This window comes from Numenius arquata, chromosome 2, assembly GCF_964106895.1.
Source record: "Numenius arquata chromosome 2, bNumArq3.hap1.1, whole genome shotgun sequence".
Taxonomy (NCBI): domain Eukaryota; kingdom Metazoa; phylum Chordata; class Aves; order Charadriiformes; family Scolopacidae; genus Numenius; species Numenius arquata.
Window position 1 is genome coordinate 33,116,720 of NC_133577.1, and position 16,519 is coordinate 33,133,238.

The 16,519-nt window shown below is 55.8% G+C and overlaps 2 protein-coding genes across 5 annotated transcripts; one reads left to right on the plus strand and one right to left on the minus strand.

Annotated features, from left to right (window-relative positions):
* The first annotated feature begins 1,092 nt into the window (after window positions 1-1,092).
* Window positions 1,093-7,239, plus strand: HSP90AB1 (heat shock protein 90 alpha family class B member 1). 4 transcript variants are annotated; one of them, XR_012463201.1, is made up of 12 exons: window positions 1,093-1,384; window positions 1,582-1,788; window positions 2,070-2,229; window positions 2,436-2,569; window positions 3,065-3,379; window positions 3,809-3,974; window positions 4,170-4,360; window positions 4,639-4,786; window positions 5,059-5,327; window positions 5,453-5,523; window positions 5,785-6,118; window positions 6,666-7,239. XR_012463201.1 is itself a non-coding variant. In XM_074144257.1 (11 exons), the coding sequence occupies exons 1-11, from the start codon at window positions 1,238-1,240 to the stop codon at window positions 6,773-6,775; spliced, it is 2,181 nt and encodes a 726-aa protein (XP_074000358.1). In that variant the 5' UTR covers window positions 1,093-1,237; the 3' UTR covers window positions 6,776-7,235. The 4 variants fall into 4 exon arrangements, 3 of the variants coding, with proteins under 3 accessions (XP_074000358.1, XP_074000359.1, XP_074000360.1); XM_074144257.1 differs by lacking the exon at window positions 5,453-5,523 and having other exon boundaries at window positions 6,666-7,235; XM_074144258.1 differs by lacking the exon at window positions 5,453-5,523 and having other exon boundaries at window positions 1,238-1,384; window positions 2,100-2,229; window positions 6,666-7,235.
* Window positions 7,240-9,275: 2,036 nt separating this feature from the next.
* SLC35B2 (solute carrier family 35 member B2) lies at window positions 9,276-15,875 on the minus strand. The gene is made up of 4 exons (XM_074144260.1): window positions 15,822-15,875; window positions 13,132-13,325; window positions 12,690-12,850; window positions 9,276-11,463 (listed from the first exon to the last, which is right to left on the minus strand). Exons 2-4 carry the CDS (start codon window positions 13,307-13,309, stop codon window positions 10,525-10,527), a joined length of 1,278 nt encoding a protein of 425 aa, XP_074000361.1. The 5' UTR covers window positions 13,310-13,325; window positions 15,822-15,875; the 3' UTR covers window positions 9,276-10,524.
* Between the last annotated feature and the right edge of the window lie 644 nt (window positions 15,876-16,519).

Genomic DNA, 16,519 nt, shown 5'->3' on the forward strand with positions numbered 1-16,519 from the left:
CCTTTGGGTATTGTGTGTGTGTGTCTGTCACCACAGGGGAGAGGGCTGTGGAAGGGCAAGGGCTGAAGGGAGGGGGCACTGGCATTTCCCGAGCATCCCCAGGCCCCCCTGCAGCCACCACCCGGCAGTGAAGCAGTGTGTGCATCCCCTGCAAGGACAAGCCCAGTGTCTCTCTGCTACGGGGACATGGCCAGCATGGGAAGAGGGTGCTGCCCTCGGCACCTCTGATAAGGAGGGGATGCACCTGCAACATTTCGGGGGTGCAGCGTGACCGGTGGCGCGCAACCCCGGGAGCTTCCCTTGCGCCTGGGAACGGCCGGAGTGCCACCTCCTGCTCCTGGGGGGGAACTACAGCACCCTGCCAGCCGGCCTGCGCCCCGCACACGACCCACCTCACATCGTTCACAGCCTCGGCAAACCCCGGCCAAAAATTGCGGGGCCCGGGTCCCCTCATCCCACCCCCCCCCCCCCCCCCCCGCTTGCTTTGCCAGCGTGCTCACAGCCCCGATAAGGAAAATAAGGGATGAAGTTGTATTTTGGACACTAAAACCACAGCGTATCCAAGCTCCGGTTTCCCATGGGGAAAAGGGGCCTGCTTTGCTCTCGGACCCTGACACGGCCCCTCCTCACCCCAGGACCCCCGGTTACCCCCAGCCTCTGGCCGGCAGAGCTACATGGGGGAGCCGCAGCACGGAGCTGGGTCAGCGTGTAGCCTCCGTGGCTGTGCAGGTCTCTTCCCCCTCCCCGCCCCGGCTCCCCTGCCCAAGAGCACAAACCGCACCGACGCCCCTAACCCCCGCGGAAGATTTAGTACTCCTTGCACTGCGATGGTGCTCCTCCGCTGCCCGTCGCGGGAAATAGTCCCCCCCGCCGGGGCTCTCCGCCGCCCCTCGCCGCGGCGCTCGGAGGGATGCAGGGACCCGCGTCCCTCCGAGCGCCGCGGCGAGGGGTGGCGGAGAGCCCCGGCCGGCAGCGGTGTGGGGCTAATGGCTACTCCACCATAACCACCGCCGTTAAAGGACAACACTGGTGAGCCCCACACGCCGCTCACCGCGGGCCGTTTTAAGGCGGAAGGAGACGGTGGGCGGGGCGCTCCCGTGCTTATAAAAGGCGGCCGGGGAGGTGGAGGTTTCTTTTGCTGGTACCTGTTCCCGACGAGGTGAGAGTCGTGTGCTGGGCCGGGCCGGGCCTGGTTCAGCCCCAGCCCCAGTGCGAACGGCCTGTGCTTGCCTTGCAGATGCCTGAGGAAGTGCAACACGGGGAAGAGGATGCGGAGACCTTCGCCTTCCAGGCGGAGATCGCCCAGCTTATGTCGCTCATCATCAACACCTTCTACTCCAACAAGGAGATCTTCCTGCGGGAGCTCATCTCCAACGCCTCCGACGTGAGCCCGGGCCCTGCTCGTGGTCTTCTTCCTCTGCTGGGGAGGAGGAGGGTGGGGGGATGCTCAGAGGAGGCTGATGTCCCGCCGGGGGTGCCCAGGGAGAGGCCAGTGCCTGGATGACCTGTTGAAGCTTATGCTGGGGGAGGGAGGTGGCTGCTGAGGAGGGAGGCCGTGGCGAGCATCACCCTCTCCCCTAGGCACTGGATAAGATCCGCTATGAGAGCCTGACTGACCCCTCAAAGCTAGACAGTGGTAAGGACCTCAAGATCGACATAGTCCCCAACCCCCGGGACCGCACGCTCACCCTGGTGGACACTGGTATTGGGATGACAAAAGCAGACCTCATCAACAACTTGGGCACTATTGCCAAGTCGGGTACCAAAGCCTTCATGGAAGCCCTGCAGGTGGGTTGCCTTTGGCTGTATGAGTTCCCTGGGGTGTGCACCATGGCCTTTCACTGGGGTGTAACCCTAACCCTGCTGCCTTTTTTGCTGGGGAGCTGTTGGCCTACCCAAGTGTGCTTCCCCACCTTTCCAGCAGCGGGGAGGAGCTGAGGGTAGGGCTGGCTGCCTGTTGGCACTTGCCTCTTTTTCTCGGTATGCTGACCCACTTCTTGCTGCCATGAATAAGTTGCCGACATCTCCTGTCTCTTCAGTGGTCTATCAGTCTCTCTCTGCTATCACAGGCTGGCGCAGACATCTCCATGATCGGGCAGTTTGGTGTGGGTTTCTATTCTGCATATCTAGTGGCTGAGAAGGTGGTTGTCATTACCAAGCACAATGATGATGAGCAGTATGCTTGGGAGTCATCAGCTGGGGGCTCCTTCACTGTCCGAACTGACCATGGTACGTGTTGTACAAAAAAACCAAGTGTATTTCTCTGCTGGAAGCACCTCTTTTCCTGGTGCTCCCTAGAGCTGTACTGCGTTGTCAGTCATGCTTGTTAACGTTAGGTGTCAAGTAGCATTTAGGGTCGAGGAGCTGGTCCTACTTGCTCTTTGCCTTTTAACACTATGCCCTGAAATTCTAAGGTTTCTCTCCCGATGCTGTAGGTGAGCCCATTGGACGAGGCACCAAAGTGATCTTGTATTTGAAGGAGGACCAAACAGAGTACTTGGAGGAGCGGCGTGTCAAAGAGGTGGTGAAGAAGCACTCCCAGTTCATTGGCTACCCCATCATGCTTTATGTACGTAAGGGAAGGACTGGAGACTCCCCAGAAAGCTGGAGGCAGGTGTGGGTGGTGTTGGGAGCAGGAGCCCAGAAAAGGACAGAGTACAGTCTCTTCTGTTCACTTCCATAGCTCCTGGCTGCTGGGTATTGAACAGTGGTGCTCCCAGCTTGCGTGGCCAGAGGTGATTTGAGCTGGTAGCTTACTGGAGATGAAGGTGGTGGGTATCCAGCCATGCTTTTGTCTTTGATCTGTGCAGCTGGAGGTCATCTAAACCAGCCATAAAGGGAGGAGGGTTTCCTGCCCCTTATTTCATCTTCTCAGACATAGCTTTTGGTAGGATGAGCTGTGGAGGGACTCTGAGGGCTGGTTGCCCTCAGAAGAAGCCTTGGTTACAGATGTTGCATTTGTAGGGCCTTGGAGGGCACACATTTCTCTCATCTGGAGCAAAAGGATTCCTAATAACCATTGCCTGGGGCTAAACCTGACTCTTGCTTGTCCCTTTCTCCACAGCTGGAGAAGGAGCGTGAGAAAGAGATCAGTGATGATGAGGCAGAGGAGGAGAAAGGTGAGAAGGAAGAGGAAGAGTTGGCATCCAAAGATGAGGAGAAACCCAAAATTGAGGATGTGGGCTCTGATGATGAGGAGGAGGGAGACAAAGGCAAGAGGAAAAAGACCAAGAAAATCAAGGAGAAGTATATTGACCAGGAGGAGCTGAACAAGACCAAGCCTATTTGGACCCGCAACCCTGATGACATCACCCAGGAGGAGTATGGCGAGTTCTACAAAAGCCTCACCAATGATTGGGAGGACCACCTGGCTGTCAAGGTGGGTGCTGGGCCACCCTGGCTTCCAGGAAGAGACAGAGGGCCCCTTTCCAGCCCATACCCAGAGTTACCACATGGTTGTGCCTCAGTGGCACTGAGGGCTCCTGGGCTACTTTGTGGTGCCCCAGCCTGCACTGCGATTCCCATGCAGGTGGAGGGGTTGGCAGTGCCAGCCTAGAAGTAGGATGGGAGGGTGTTGGGCCTCAGAGAAGCATGACCCTCCATCCAGGCTTGTTGGATGCCAGAGAGCCCTGGCCCATAGGGGCCTGAGGAGTGGGAAATGCAGGCTCCTTGGATGCTAGAGACCCTGCTGTGTCCCCCTGCTATGCCAGCCCCAGTGCTGAGGAAGTCAGCCTGCCTGCAGTGGGTCCTGGGGGAAGGGGTAGAAGAGAAGCACTCCAGCATCTGTTTTTCCTTCTTGGCTCTGCAGCACTTTTCTGTGGAAGGGCAGCTGGAGTTCAGGGCCCTGCTCTTCATCCCACGCCGTGCCCCTTTTGACCTCTTTGAGAACAAGAAGAAGAAGAATAACATTAAGCTGTATGTGAGGCGTGTCTTCATCATGGACAGCTGTGACGAGCTCATCCCTGAGTACCTAAGTAAGATGACCCCTGCCTCAGACTCCCAGTGCAGAGCTGGGACCCCCACAGCCTGTGGTACTGCTCCCAGTATAAAGCAGCTGGCTGAGGCACTAGCTGGTGTGGGCACACAGCAGCCATTGTCTTAGCACTTTTGCTCCTGTGATGAAGCTCAGAGCTTGTAACCTGACTCCTGTTTTCATTTCCCCTACTCAGACTTCATCCGGGGCATTGTGGACTCAGAGGACCTGCCTCTGAACATATCTCGAGAGATGCTCCAGCAGAGCAAGATCCTCAAGGTGATCCGCAAAAACATTGTGAAGAAATGCCTGGAACTCTTTGCTGAGCTGGCAGAGGACAAAGAGAACTACAAAAAATTTTATGAGGCTTTTTCCAAGAATCTGAAGGTGAGCTGGGTACCCTGCACCTGGAGGAGGGAGGGGCCCATGACCCGCTTGCCTGAGGAGCAGGCTTATCCTTGTGCCATGTCTTCTCTGCCTGGTTATTAGGGTAGAGGGGATCTTACAAGTGCCCCAAAGAGCCTTTGTGGGCAGCTGGCCCCTCTGGCTGCCCTCAGCCCCAGACTCAAATGGTTAGGAGATGGGCAGAGGTGGCTTTGTCTTGAGGGTGGCCAAGTGCATGCAAGTCCCGTCCTGGAGGCTTCATGCATCTCTTCTGCCCCCAGCTGGGCATACATGAGGACTCAAGCAACCGAAAGCGCCTTTCGGAGCTGCTGCGTTACCACACGTCCCAGTCAGGCGATGAGGTGACTTCGCTTTCAGAGTATGTATCCCGTATGAAGGAGACCCAGAAGAGTATCTACTACATCACAGGTGAGTCAGAGCTCCTCTGTGCCCTAGTGAGGTGGAGGCAGGTTACCTGCCTACCAGCCCTAACGTACAGCAAATTACTCCAGGTAGGGCCTGTTGCCTTCAGCAGGCTCTCCCTGATGAGTAACAGCCCATCTCTGGGAGCTGAGGAAAGACCACCAGGTCTAGAGCCCCGGCTGCAGACAGTTTTATGCTAGGGGCTCTGAGAGACTGGTGCTGTTTGTCCTCAGGTAACTGGCTTTTACCTCTTGGTGACATCTCATTTCTGCACTCAGGGGAGAGTAAGGAGCAGGTTGCCAACTCAGCCTTTGTGGAGCGTGTGCGGAAGCGTGGCTTTGAAGTGGTGTACATGACGGAGCCCATTGACGAGTACTGCGTGCAGCAGCTCAAGGAGTTTGATGGCAAGACCCTGGTATCGGTCACCAAGGAGGGGCTGGAGCTGCCTGAAGACGAGGAGGAGAAAAAGAAGATGGAGGAGAGCAAGGTCAAGTTTGAGACCCTCTGCAAACTCATGAAGGAGATCCTGGACAAGAAGGTGGAGAAGGTGAGATGGGCAAGGAGCTCAGGCCAGGGCTGTGTCCTGGGCTGGAGGGAGGAGTCTGGGCCCTCCATGATGCAGGCAAGGGCCCCAGCTCAATGCATGCCTCTGATCTCCCTCATCTCCTGCAGAGGAGCCGCTAAAGGAGTCTGGAGGTCCCAGCATGCACGGCACCATCTTGCTCTAAGCAGCCAGGCTGCAGGTGAGGGGCACTGACCTAAATACGTGCATTGATGGGAGAGGGTAAGTGTGGGAAATATGCAGTGGGTGCTGAAGGTGCTGGCTGAGCTGTCCAAACTGGTCTGTGCAGCAGTCCTGGAGCTGCTTGAAGGATCTCTGCTTGCTTTGGGTGTGTTCCCAAGCAAACCTGGGGAAAAGACATGAGGTATCATGTGTGCCATGGCTGAGCACAGTCCAGGGCATATGGGGACCTTGCTCAGCTAACCCTTGGCTACATTGGCAGGTAACTATCTCAAACCGGTTGGTCTCATCTCCCTGCTGCATCGTCACCAGCACCTATGGATGGACAGCCAACATGGAGCGCATCATGAAGGCTCAGGCATTGCGGGACAACTCTACCATGGGCTATATGATGGCCAAGAAGCACCTGGAGATCAACCCCGACCACCCAATTGTGGAAACCCTCTGCCAGAAGGCTGATGCTGACAAGAATGACAAAGCTGTCAAAGACCTGGTGGTGCTTCTCTTTGAGACTGCTCTGCTGTCCTCTGGTTTCTCCCTGGAAGACCCTCAGACCCACTCCAACCGCATTTATAGGATGATCAAACTGGGCCTTGGTAGGTGTCCATGCAGCGTCTCAGGCCTGGAGCAGGTTCTGGAAGCAGGTTAGCTGAGCAGGCTAGGGTCTAATTGTCTTGGAGCAAGGGGAGGCCAGTAAGGGAGCCGTGCTGGTATGTTGTGCAGAACTGGCTGTGTACATAAGGTGGCTAAGGGGCAAGCGGAAACCTGGAACAAGGTACTGTGGGAGGGCACGGGCCTCTGAGTGGACTGTCGTGTCCTCCACAAGGCTGGGAACCACCCCCAGGCTCCTCAGATGAGGCTTTTCAGTTCATCATAGTGATTGTCAAAAGTCTGCCATGGGAGGTGGAAACCCAGCTGGTGAAACAGCTTGTGCTTGCACCCAACTTACTTCTCCAAACTGGCTTTTTTAGGCAAAAATGTAAATGAAGAAGTGTTGTGGCTTGGCATAACTACTGGATGCCAGTAACCCTGTCCCTCTGGCTGTGTCAGCAGGAGCCAGCCTTTGTTCTTAGAGAGGCTGTTCCTCTGGGATCACTTGGTGTCACTTGGAGGCCTCATCTCTTCTTTCCTCCCCTCTCCCAGGCATTGATGAAGATGAGGTGACTGCAGAGGAGCCCAGCGCAGCTGTCCGTGATGACATCCCCCCCCTGGAGGGAGATGAAGATGCATCCCACATGGAAGAGGTAGACTAAAGTAGGAGGAAGCCTTTGCCTCACCTCATGTCTGCTTAGAAGGAGGTCTGCTCCCACCAGCTGCTACTGACTCCTTAGTGGTGTCAATTTTTTTGGATTTGCTTGATTGTTTTTGGCAGAGTGCAGGAGGGCGTGATTCCCTGTTTGTCAGTAGTGAGTGATTCAGGCAGCCTGAGGCCTGTCTGTTCTGTGTTTTTCTGCTTGTGTAGGAACAGCTGATGGGGAGTGGAGGCGAGGAGGCATCAGGCTTCCCCTCTCTCCCCTCCACGGGGTCCCCCACATTCCCAGTAGACATCAAACTGCTCTTGTTCCACTGGGGTGAGAGAACCCTTCCTCTGAGCTGCTGCCTCCCCCAGCCCCCAGGGTAGGATATTTTATTTCTGTTGGCTTAGTTATTTTTTTTTTTTATTTTTTCTGTTGTTTTGTTCTACCGGAATTAAAGTATCAAAGAATGTGGTTTACACAGCGGGGTCCCTTGTGTTTTGTGCCTACCACACAGAGGAAAGGGTCTCAGCCTGTGCCCGAGGGTATTGGGCCGCTGGTCTCTTCCCTGCCCTGACTGGTTTTCAGAGCCCTGCTTTAGGTGATCTCTACCCTTCCCTGTGGCGAAGCACCATGAAAGGGGGTAGGAGAAACACATGACCTGCTGTGCAGGTGGGGTCATCTCCAGCAGGCAGTAGTTGTCCAGCCAGAGCGCTGCATGCCCCACAGCCTGGGAACACACCTTTCCAATCAGCATGTCAGCTGGGCAAGCTGTGCTGCCAGGGCCTGAGCCTGCACTGCTGCTGGCTGGACCGAGCGTCCCTCTGGGCAGGAGCTGTGGCAGGAGCCGTCTGCCTGTCCCCTTGCAGTGCAGAGCAGGGGCTGGAATGACAGCTCAGGACCCTACTCCAGCTGCCTCCCTTCAGCTCTTATGACAAACTCCTCTTGCTCTGTGTTTTATAGACTCTTCCTTTCCTCCCACCTCCAGCCTACCCTTTCTGGGCTTCTGCAGCGCTGGGGGATTGGCAGTATCTGGCCACCCCCAGCTTTTGCCTGTGTCCCAGCAGACTGACAAGCCTGGGGCATCATCTCTGATTCATCTGCCCCTTGCACCGAGCTGACACCCTGTGAGTCGGGCTTGTCACCCTCGGCCACAATAGCCCCTGGGATTTGTCAAGGGAAAGTGACACCAACATCAAGTTCTCTTGCTGCTTCTCAGCAGCCACGGGCACAAAATGGAGTGGGCTTTAGCCAGTGTCCATCTTCAACAGGGAGGGAGGTGGGAGGGCCTGCTGGAGTCCCTTGCTGCACACCAAGGCACTGCGGGGCACTGTGCTGCCAGCTTGGCAACTGTGTGGGTGCTGGCTGCCAGGCCAGTGCAGGAGCTCAGCTAGCAAATGCCTTCAGGGTGGGTTTTTTTTTGCCCTGAGACAATAGAATTGTTTAAAAGCAAGATTTTTCTCTCTATAGAAAGGTTTTGCCAAATAACGTCAATTTTTCTTTTTAACTTAAAATGTTTTGCTGCTTTTTTTTACTGATTTTTTTTTTTTTTTAAATCTACATTTAAATTAGAAAAGGTATCCCATTCCTAAGCTGGCAGACAACCTTTTTTTTTTTTTTTTTTGACCAAAGAAAAAAAAATACCTATTCCATTTTCAGTCTGTTGGCAGATGGTGCAGGGAGACATTTGGGGGAATTTGTAGGGGCAGGATGAAGGGCTATGAGGCTGCACAGGCACTTTTGAGAGCTTGGAGATAGGAAAAGGAGCACAGGTAAAACTGCTGGAGAGCCAAGTGCTCATTAGCCTGGGCTGTGCTCAGCAGCAGCTCTGTTATCCCTGCTGGCTCACCTAACTCAGCACTGTGATAAGCTCCTGTCCCTAGTCTCCTCCTCTGATTCTCTTGTAGCCCTCACCCAAGTCGCCCCTTTCTGTAGCTGTGTTAGGCTGAAGTCCTGTCTCTGACCCCACACCTCACCACAATTAGATTATTTAGGCCTACAGACCAGGTTTTTCACCAGGCCTCCCGTAGGTACCAGTAGGATGTACCATCCATACCCCAAGTCTGCTCTGGTGTGGGGCCTACAGAGCTGGTCTTGATGCAGATACACCCCATAAAGGATGGGCTCTTCCAGGGCCTTGCACTGGTTGCTTTGGCTGGCAGGTGCTCAGCAGGCCTCTGCACCATCTCTCTAGCTCTGCAGGCTGTAGCTACACCCAGTGGGGCTGTCCACACAGGGAACCCAGGAGCCAAACCAGAATCAGGCTAACAGCTCCTTCACCTGCCCACCAGCGGTCCAAACTCGGCTGTGATTCTCAGTTGTGTGTGCAAGCATCAGGCCTTGGAGCTTTGGGTCCAACCCTGGCTGACAACCTGCCAGGGCAAAGGCAGAGACACCTGTATTTGGAAAGAAAAGACAGTTTTGCTGTCCTAGAGAGACTAGGGACACAGGAAGGGTTGGGAAGTCTCTTCCCTCCCTCCAGGTACGTGGAAAAAAAAAAAAAATTAAAATAATATTTACCCTCAGGGCACTATATGCAGCATATTTTTAATTTAATAAAACAAAGAGAAAAAAAGTTGCCTTTCAAAAGTACCAAAACCTGCTGGCTTGTCAGTCAGGTTGTGTTGAGGAGAAAAGGGCTACCCAGTAAAACCCAGGCTCCTAGGGAAGAGCAGCTTTCACTGTTCCATTCCCTGCTGCCCGAGGAGCAGGTGCCCACTCGCTCCATCCCCTGCTGCCCATGGAGCAGGGAACAAGGCACCGCAAGCGGGCTCTGCCCCATCTCTCAGACCTCCAGGCACAGTGGGGCTCTGGCCAGGCCCCAGGAAAGCTGGGGCCGGTGCCTCCAGCTGGCAGGAAGAGGGGCTATTTGTGCTTCTCTGAATGGCAACTACAAAGCCCAGAAACTGTGGCACTGAGACACCCCTGAGGTGATGCTGGGGCTTCTGGGCAGCGCAGCCTTCAGTCTGTGACAGCAGCAGATGTAACCAAAAAGCAACTTAAAACAACTCAGCAAGCCTTGGGAACCGTACCGGCCAGCTTCAGTCTCTGCATAAAAATCAGTCTGGGCTGAGGGGAGCGAAGAAAAGTGTCTTGGAGCAGGGGTAAGGAACTGATAAAAAACAAGCTTGGAGGTCCTGGCTTTCACTGCAGAGTACCCTCCCAGAGCAGATCCCAGGCCTTGGGTAGGACAGGCTAGGAGTCCTTCCCTTAGCTGTGCCTGTCCTACCTGGAGCACCGCCTGGGAGAGGGGCTGAGAGCCCCCCCGCCTTAGGACAGGCTCAGCTTGCGACTTGCCTCACGTGGAGGTGTTTCAAAAAGGTAGCGTTTTGCTTGACCTTTCTTCCTGCTGAGCTCTGTAGTAGTGACAGAAATGGAGGAGTATTAGCCAGAGGCAAGACGGTGCCAGGGAAAAGGGCTCACTTGTTCATCAGTGACTTTGGAGAGAAGCCACAAGACAGAGGTGGGGCAGGAATACTAGCAGCCCCACACTGGTTTTCCCCAGGATGCAAGCCTCCAGGCCCGTGCCTTGGCTAGAAGTCTTTGACTTATTAAGGCAAACGGAAAGGTTTGGAGCTGCAGCAGCCCAGAGCATTCCCTGGGCTTGTTCTAGCCCCTTCCCCAGGAAAAGCAGGTGGAAAAGTGAGTCACTGGTCCAGCCTATCCATACCCCACCCTGCTCCTCAGTGGGTTCTGACAAATCGAGCAAGTACTCCCGAGTGGAGGCAGGACAGCAGGCATGGCTTAAATGCCATGGCTCTAGTTCCTTAGACCTTTTGTATAGGGGCGTCCCCTGGCGGGAGCTTCTTACTGCGCTTCTTCATGCGGCTGCGGGCATAGACACGGAGGAAGAGGGCCATGAAGACAACGGCTACTCCCAGCCCGCCCATGACAGTGACAGTATGCCCATAGATGAGGCAGGAGAGGAGGATGGCAAAGGCCTGGCGGAGTGTCATTATGATGGTGAAGACAGCTGCTCCAAACTGGTTGATGGTGTAGAAGATGAAGAGCTGGCCACAGGCAGAGCACACCGAGAGCAGCACGGCGTGGGCCATGAACTCTGAGTGGCGGGCCATGAAGCGTAACGACTCCAGCAAGGCACCCTGCTCCAAGAGCGAGCCCACCGTGAAAAGGCAGGAGAAGATGTTGACGCCAAACATCATCTGCACAGGAGACATCTTGTAGGTGAAGAGGGCGTCCTGCCAATTGGAGGTGAAGCTGTCGAAGATGATATAGCCGGCCAGGAGGACTATGCCTGAGAAAGTGGTGACGGTGGACATGTGCCTGTTGGGAGCACTGGAGAGCAGGAACATGCTGACCCCCACGGAGATGAGGGCAGCAGTCAGATACTCCCAGTACTCATAACTCTTGCGCGACACCAGTTTGCCCATCATCATCACTGGGATCACTTTGGAGGCCTTGGCCAGCACTTGGGTAGGGAAGCTGACGTATTTCAGTGCCTCATACTGGCACCAGCTGCTGAGGATGTTGGAGAGGGAAGCAAAGGAGTATTTGTACATAGGAGCACCGTGGCGCGGCTGCTTGGTCAGGGCGCAGTACAGACCAGCCACCGTGAAGGCCAGGATGCGGTTCATGAACACTAGGAACTGGGAGTCCTTGAACTTCTCACCAGGGTCTTTTTCGGTGGCACCGTATGTTCTTGTCATTACACGCTCCTGGAGGACTCCCCATGTGAGGTAGGAGGCCTGTGAAGCAGGAGGAGCACAGGAGAGTCAGGACCTACAACGGCAGCTGCAAGCAACCATGGGAAGAACAGACCTCAGGAGATCCTTCCTTGCCCCAGCGTTGCCTCATCTTCTGCATGGCAGTGCTTCCCTGAGACACTAGGACATGGGGCCACCCGCAGCTCCACCCATCTGAGGGAACCCACTGTCCCATGTGGCTACAACCAGGAACACCCCATCCCAAAAAACCTGCTCGGTTTACAGCCTCTTCAAGGGGAGGGAGGCCAGCAAAGCAAACATCCTGGCATACAGTGAGCCGTTATGCTTCAAGCTGCCTGTTGAACCAGACAGACAGGATCAGGGAACGTTACCCAGATGCACAGCTGTGGTTTTAGTGCCAGCTCCCTGCGGCAAGTCCTGGCAGTTTTCCCAGTGGCCTCTACAATGGTTTTCACTTCCAGCTCCCTAGGCCCTGTTCTTCCATCCAAATAAATTCTAGTTTCGAACTCAACAGACAAAATTGTCCTCCAGGGATGATCACTGTTCTGGCTGTCACCTCCACTTCTGCTGCTGCCACAATACCAAACCCCTCAGACTTTCTCCACATACCCTCCCGAGAAACTGAGGCACAGAGAGATTGAAGGACTTGGTGGTGACCCGTAGCACGTCTGCATGGGCTGGGATAACAGGCCAGAGAGTGGGTGTCACCTATTGGCTGTGGGACATGTGGGTTTTTCTATCACAAAGCCCACATTTCTATTTTTAATCCACATAGACCCAAAAAGCTGCCCTTCCTAATGATGCTCTGGCTGTTAGCTAAAACTTAGGGAAACTAAGATTAAGAAGTCCTCTTTATCTGTAGCTGAATTCAGTATTTGTCTCCAGTATTCGAATGTAATCCATCAAGGCAGGACGCATCAGCCCCAGAAGGTGACCCAGAGGAGAGCCTGGGACATAAGAAAGCTCACACTATCTGCTCTTCTGACATGAGGGCCAGAACAAGAGCAGCCCGAACAATCTGCTGAATCACAGGATTTTCCCTATTCATGGCTGGATGACCTCCACAGCCCTTAGAAGTGACCCAGCAGCCATGGTGGACTATCCTGGGTGAGAGGCTGCGTCCCAGCCTCTAACCCTGCCCTGATCAAGGACAGAACTGCATCCTTGGTCTTCAAGGAACGGGCAGCCACAAACCCGCTGCCCACCTCCTGCTCCCAGAGCCACACACACACGCACAGGGCCCCTACCTGTAGACCAGCAGCACAGAAGACCAGCTTGAAGACCTGTCGGGCTGTAGAAGATTCAGTGGGCTCTGCTCGGGGTGGCAGGGAGCCATCCTCCTGGTGTACAGACTTCACCTCAGAGCCAAACACACATGATTTGATGACAGGGAAGCAAATGCCTCGGCCTGAAGGGGGTAAGAGAACACAAAGACAGAATTAACCACAGCCTGGACACCACAAGCTGCGCTACCTTGAGAGGTGAAGCCTCCCTCCTTACTAGCCTTCACAGCTGCTGGTGCAGGGGCCTCAGAGAAATTTGTTTCAGGGTAGCACCTAGACATCTCTGGGATACAGCTCTGTGAGCAGATCACTCTTGGTCTGACAAAGCAGGTCAGGGAAACAACCAGACAGCATTGAAAAGGGTGCGAAGAGCTCACAGGGTGGCAGGATGTGTTCCTGCCCTTACCTGTCTCCAGGTAATTCCTTCTCTTGAAGTACTGGATGAGGAGGAATCCCGGCACCACAATACTTGCGTAGCCAGCAGCATTTATAAAGAAACGGAAGAGCCAGAAGTCCCCCCAGGAGTCCTGCAGGGCAGTGGGGATCTCTTCACCAGCAGCCATGGTAGGGAGGGAAGGCAGCATGAGGGGAAGGCAAAATCTGCAGAGAGACGAAATGCAGGCTGTGGGCAACCAGCACACAGCCAGCTCCACTCTGCACACCTGTGCCACCCAGCCTGCTCCCCACTGGCAGGCAGCACTCAGATCCCATGACAGCAATGATAGCAGCATGTGGAGTGGGAAAAGCCCTCTGGAGTTCAAGAGCACATGCCAAACATTCATGTTTGCTTCTGTTAAGGGTGTTTGCTCTGGCTTAGGAACATGTAAACTTGGAAACTTGGACTTCCAGGTACAGAGAGAACGTTTGAATACTGTTGTAACCATCTGGTTTTGACAATGTCCTTACTCCAAATGCAAGAAGCACCGAGCACCTCACCTTTTAAGGTTAAACTTTAGCATAGCTCCTGGGTGGGAAAAGGAAAGGTCATTGAAATGAAAAAGTGACTCCTACATAGCAGCTCATGTTTCAAGCCTGTGGCCAGAGCGACCTTCCCCTGAGACCAAATGGTTCAGAGCTTCCCCCTCCAGCTGCACCAGCTGAGTGGAGGAGAGCCGGGGAGGGCTCAGGCCGCCAGCCTCCCCCAGCTCCCCACGCAGCCCTGGGAAGGAGCCTGCCAAGGCATTCCCCACAGCTCAGAGGAAATTACCAGGCCTTACCCGCTTGGCAAGATGCAGCCAAGAAGAGCAAGGCTGGGAAGAAACTTCCCTACCAGCTGGCTGGTTGGGATTTTACCAGCACTATCTGATAAGGTAGAGCTGATATTCTTCAGCTATAGACCTAAGGCGGTGACCTAGCCAGCTATAAAACACCTTTAACACTCCTGAAGGACTTCCTCCCTCCACTGTCCCCTCCCTCACAGAGGCAAACCTGCAATATCCAGGGGCCACATGAAGAACAAGAGCGCCAGGAAAACAACAGAATGAGCAAGCTGGCAAGGACTTCCTACACCCAAGGCCACCTTCATCCTCCCCTCGCACAAGCTGTGGCTTCCTGCATCAGGGTAGGAGGTTTCCTTGGTCCGTGCTCCATCCCTGCCTCAGTCTCTCCAGTAGGAAAAGCCTCAGGAATGTCTTGGGGGCCAGGTGGGGATGGCTACATAAACTTGTACCAGAAGCAGCTCGGGGCTTCTGTGACAGAAAGGGACAGAGATGTTAATTCCCCCTCCCCAAAAAAACAACTGAGTCATAGGAATTTAGGCCCTGTGAGGTGCACCTGGCCCCAACATAATATAGCTATGACCTCTAGTATCTCTCACATGAAACTCACAAAATCAGACCTTTAAAGGCAAGAAAGTCCCCTGCCATTTCATGAACAACAAGCTCTCCCCACCAACCGCTTGTCCCCTTGGGAAAGGCCTGAGGGGCTTTTCTTATCCTTGGTTGCTGCGGCCAGGACCCTGGAGTCCAACGACCTGACCTAAGCTGAGGTTGTGTTTCACCCTGAAATCTCCCTTCTGTGACTTAAAGGACCCAGAAATTCCCAGCCCAGGGAGAAGTGCAAACAGCTGGGGGTGGGTTTCTGTGCATGTTTCCTATCCTCCCCCCAGCTCTCCCCCATAGAAAAGGCAGTTTGACACTTCCACCCCTGTCATATCTCCTGCTGCAGGGGCATCATCACAGGCTGTAGGGGTGCTGCAGTATGCAAGAAGAGGGCTTGGTGCAGGCACCTCGGGCTGAAGCCACCCATATGTTCCCAGGTTTGCCCTTACTAAGTAACCCTGGCTGATCACAGCAGGGGAGAGGGTGCAGAAAAAGGCATTTGCTTTTGAAGAAGTCAGATATAAGCCACAGGGTGGGTTGCTACACTCCCGGGCCACGTCTCCCTTTCAACTTGGACGAGAGACTTGAAAGCCAGCCGGCTCCGTTGGGCGCAACTGCTTTTACCACCCCACGGCAAGAGAACCAGCTCTGCTCTCCCACCGCGGCCGTGAAGAGAAGGGACAATGGCTCTCTCTATGCCTGCGCTAGCAATTCCCGGGCCCCGAGAGCTGACTCAGTGCAGCGGGCTCTGCCCTCCCCCGACCACGCTGGGGTAGGAACAGGGACGCCAGTGTTACAGGTAGAGAGTGGAAGGGGGGGATGCTGAGCAGGGCAAAGCAGGCATGAAAGGAGCCTTAGTCTGGAGCCCGAGGAACACCCAGGGAGCCGAGCCGAGACCGGGCTACTGTCGTCCCCCCCCCCCGATATGAAGCCACCTCTGCCCAGCGGCTCCTGGGGCCCGCCAGGCCCTGCCCGCGGCGGGGGGCGCGGAGGGTGCTCTGCACCCTCCGCGCCCCCCGCCGCGGGCAGGGCCTGGCGGGCCCCCGGCTGAGGAGAGGCCCGCTCCGGGGCTTTTCCGCCCCGGCCGCCAGCGGAGCCTCTACCCGGGAACCGGCCCCACCGAGGGGCTGCGCCCGAGCGGGAGGCCCCGGGGTCGCCCCCCCCCCCGCCTCCGCTCTGCCACGTCCCCAAGGCGGCGGCGACCCTCGCCCGCCCCTGCCGAGCGGGGCGGTTGCGGCCCGACCCGCTCTCCCGGTCCCCGGCCTCACTTACCCACCTGCGGCCCGGCCCCTGCCCCGCTGCCGGCCGGTTCCCCTCAGCTCCCGCTCCCGGCGGCGGCGGCGGAACCCCCGCCCGGCGGCGCCCCACAGCGCCCCCTGTCGCTTCGGAGGGCCCGCGGCTGAGGCGCCGCCGGGCCCACGCGTGTCTCGACGGCCGGAGGAGGGGAAGTCACCGGGCCGAGGAGGCGCCGGTTCCAGGCCCGAGCACCGGGTTACCAGGGCTGAGAGCCGGGCCCAGTTCCATGCCACCCTCAACGCCTCGGCCCCGGGCACGCTGAACCCGCGAAAAAAACCCGCTTGCGGTGCAGAAGCCCTGGAACCTCATCCCTGCCCCGGGACTCCGGTCCGCCGAGCTCCCCGCCCTTCCCCGGGCGGTGGGGCGGGGGGAGGTCTTCACCCACCCCACGGTCCCCGGTCCCAGCAGCCCTGCCACCCCCAATGTCGGCCCCAGGCAAGGCTTGCAGGGCCGGCTGCGGCCACCAGGTGGCCACCCGGTAACATTTTTACAAGCCTCTTTTTTTTTTTTTTTTTTTAAATTATTTAAAAATAATTTTTTAAAAAGTGTAGATCACATATAGAATCACAGAATCGTCTAGGTTGGATGGGACCTTTAAGATCATCGAGTCCAACCATCAATCTTAACACTGCCAAAACCACCACTAAACCATGTCCCTCAGCACCACGTCTACCCGTC

Bases quoted from the DNA above. Each gene is read 5' to 3' on its own strand.
- HSP90AB1 (XM_074144257.1), top strand. From the start codon at position 1,238: ATGCCTGAGGAAGTGCAACACGGGGAAGAGGATGCGGAGACCTTCGCC. The intron at 3,380-3,808 runs GTGGGTGCTGGG...TTGGCTCTGCAG, and splicing joins AGGACCACCTGGCTGTCAAG to CACTTTTCTGTGGAAGGGCA. The intron at 6,119-6,665 runs GTAGGTGTCCAT...CCCCTCTCCCAG, and splicing joins GATGATCAAACTGGGCCTTG to GCATTGATGAAGATGAGGTG.
- SLC35B2 (XM_074144260.1), bottom strand. From the start codon at position 13,309: ATGCTGCCTTCCCTCCCTACCATGGCTGCTGGTGAAGAGATCCCCACT. The intron at 12,851-13,131 runs GTAAGGGCAGGA...TACCCCCTTCAG, and splicing joins AAGGAATTACCTGGAGACAG to GCCGAGGCATTTGCTTCCCT. The intron at 11,464-12,689 runs GTAGGGGCCCTG...CCTGCTTCACAG, and splicing joins TCTGTGCTGCTGGTCTACAG to GCCTCCTACCTCACATGGGG.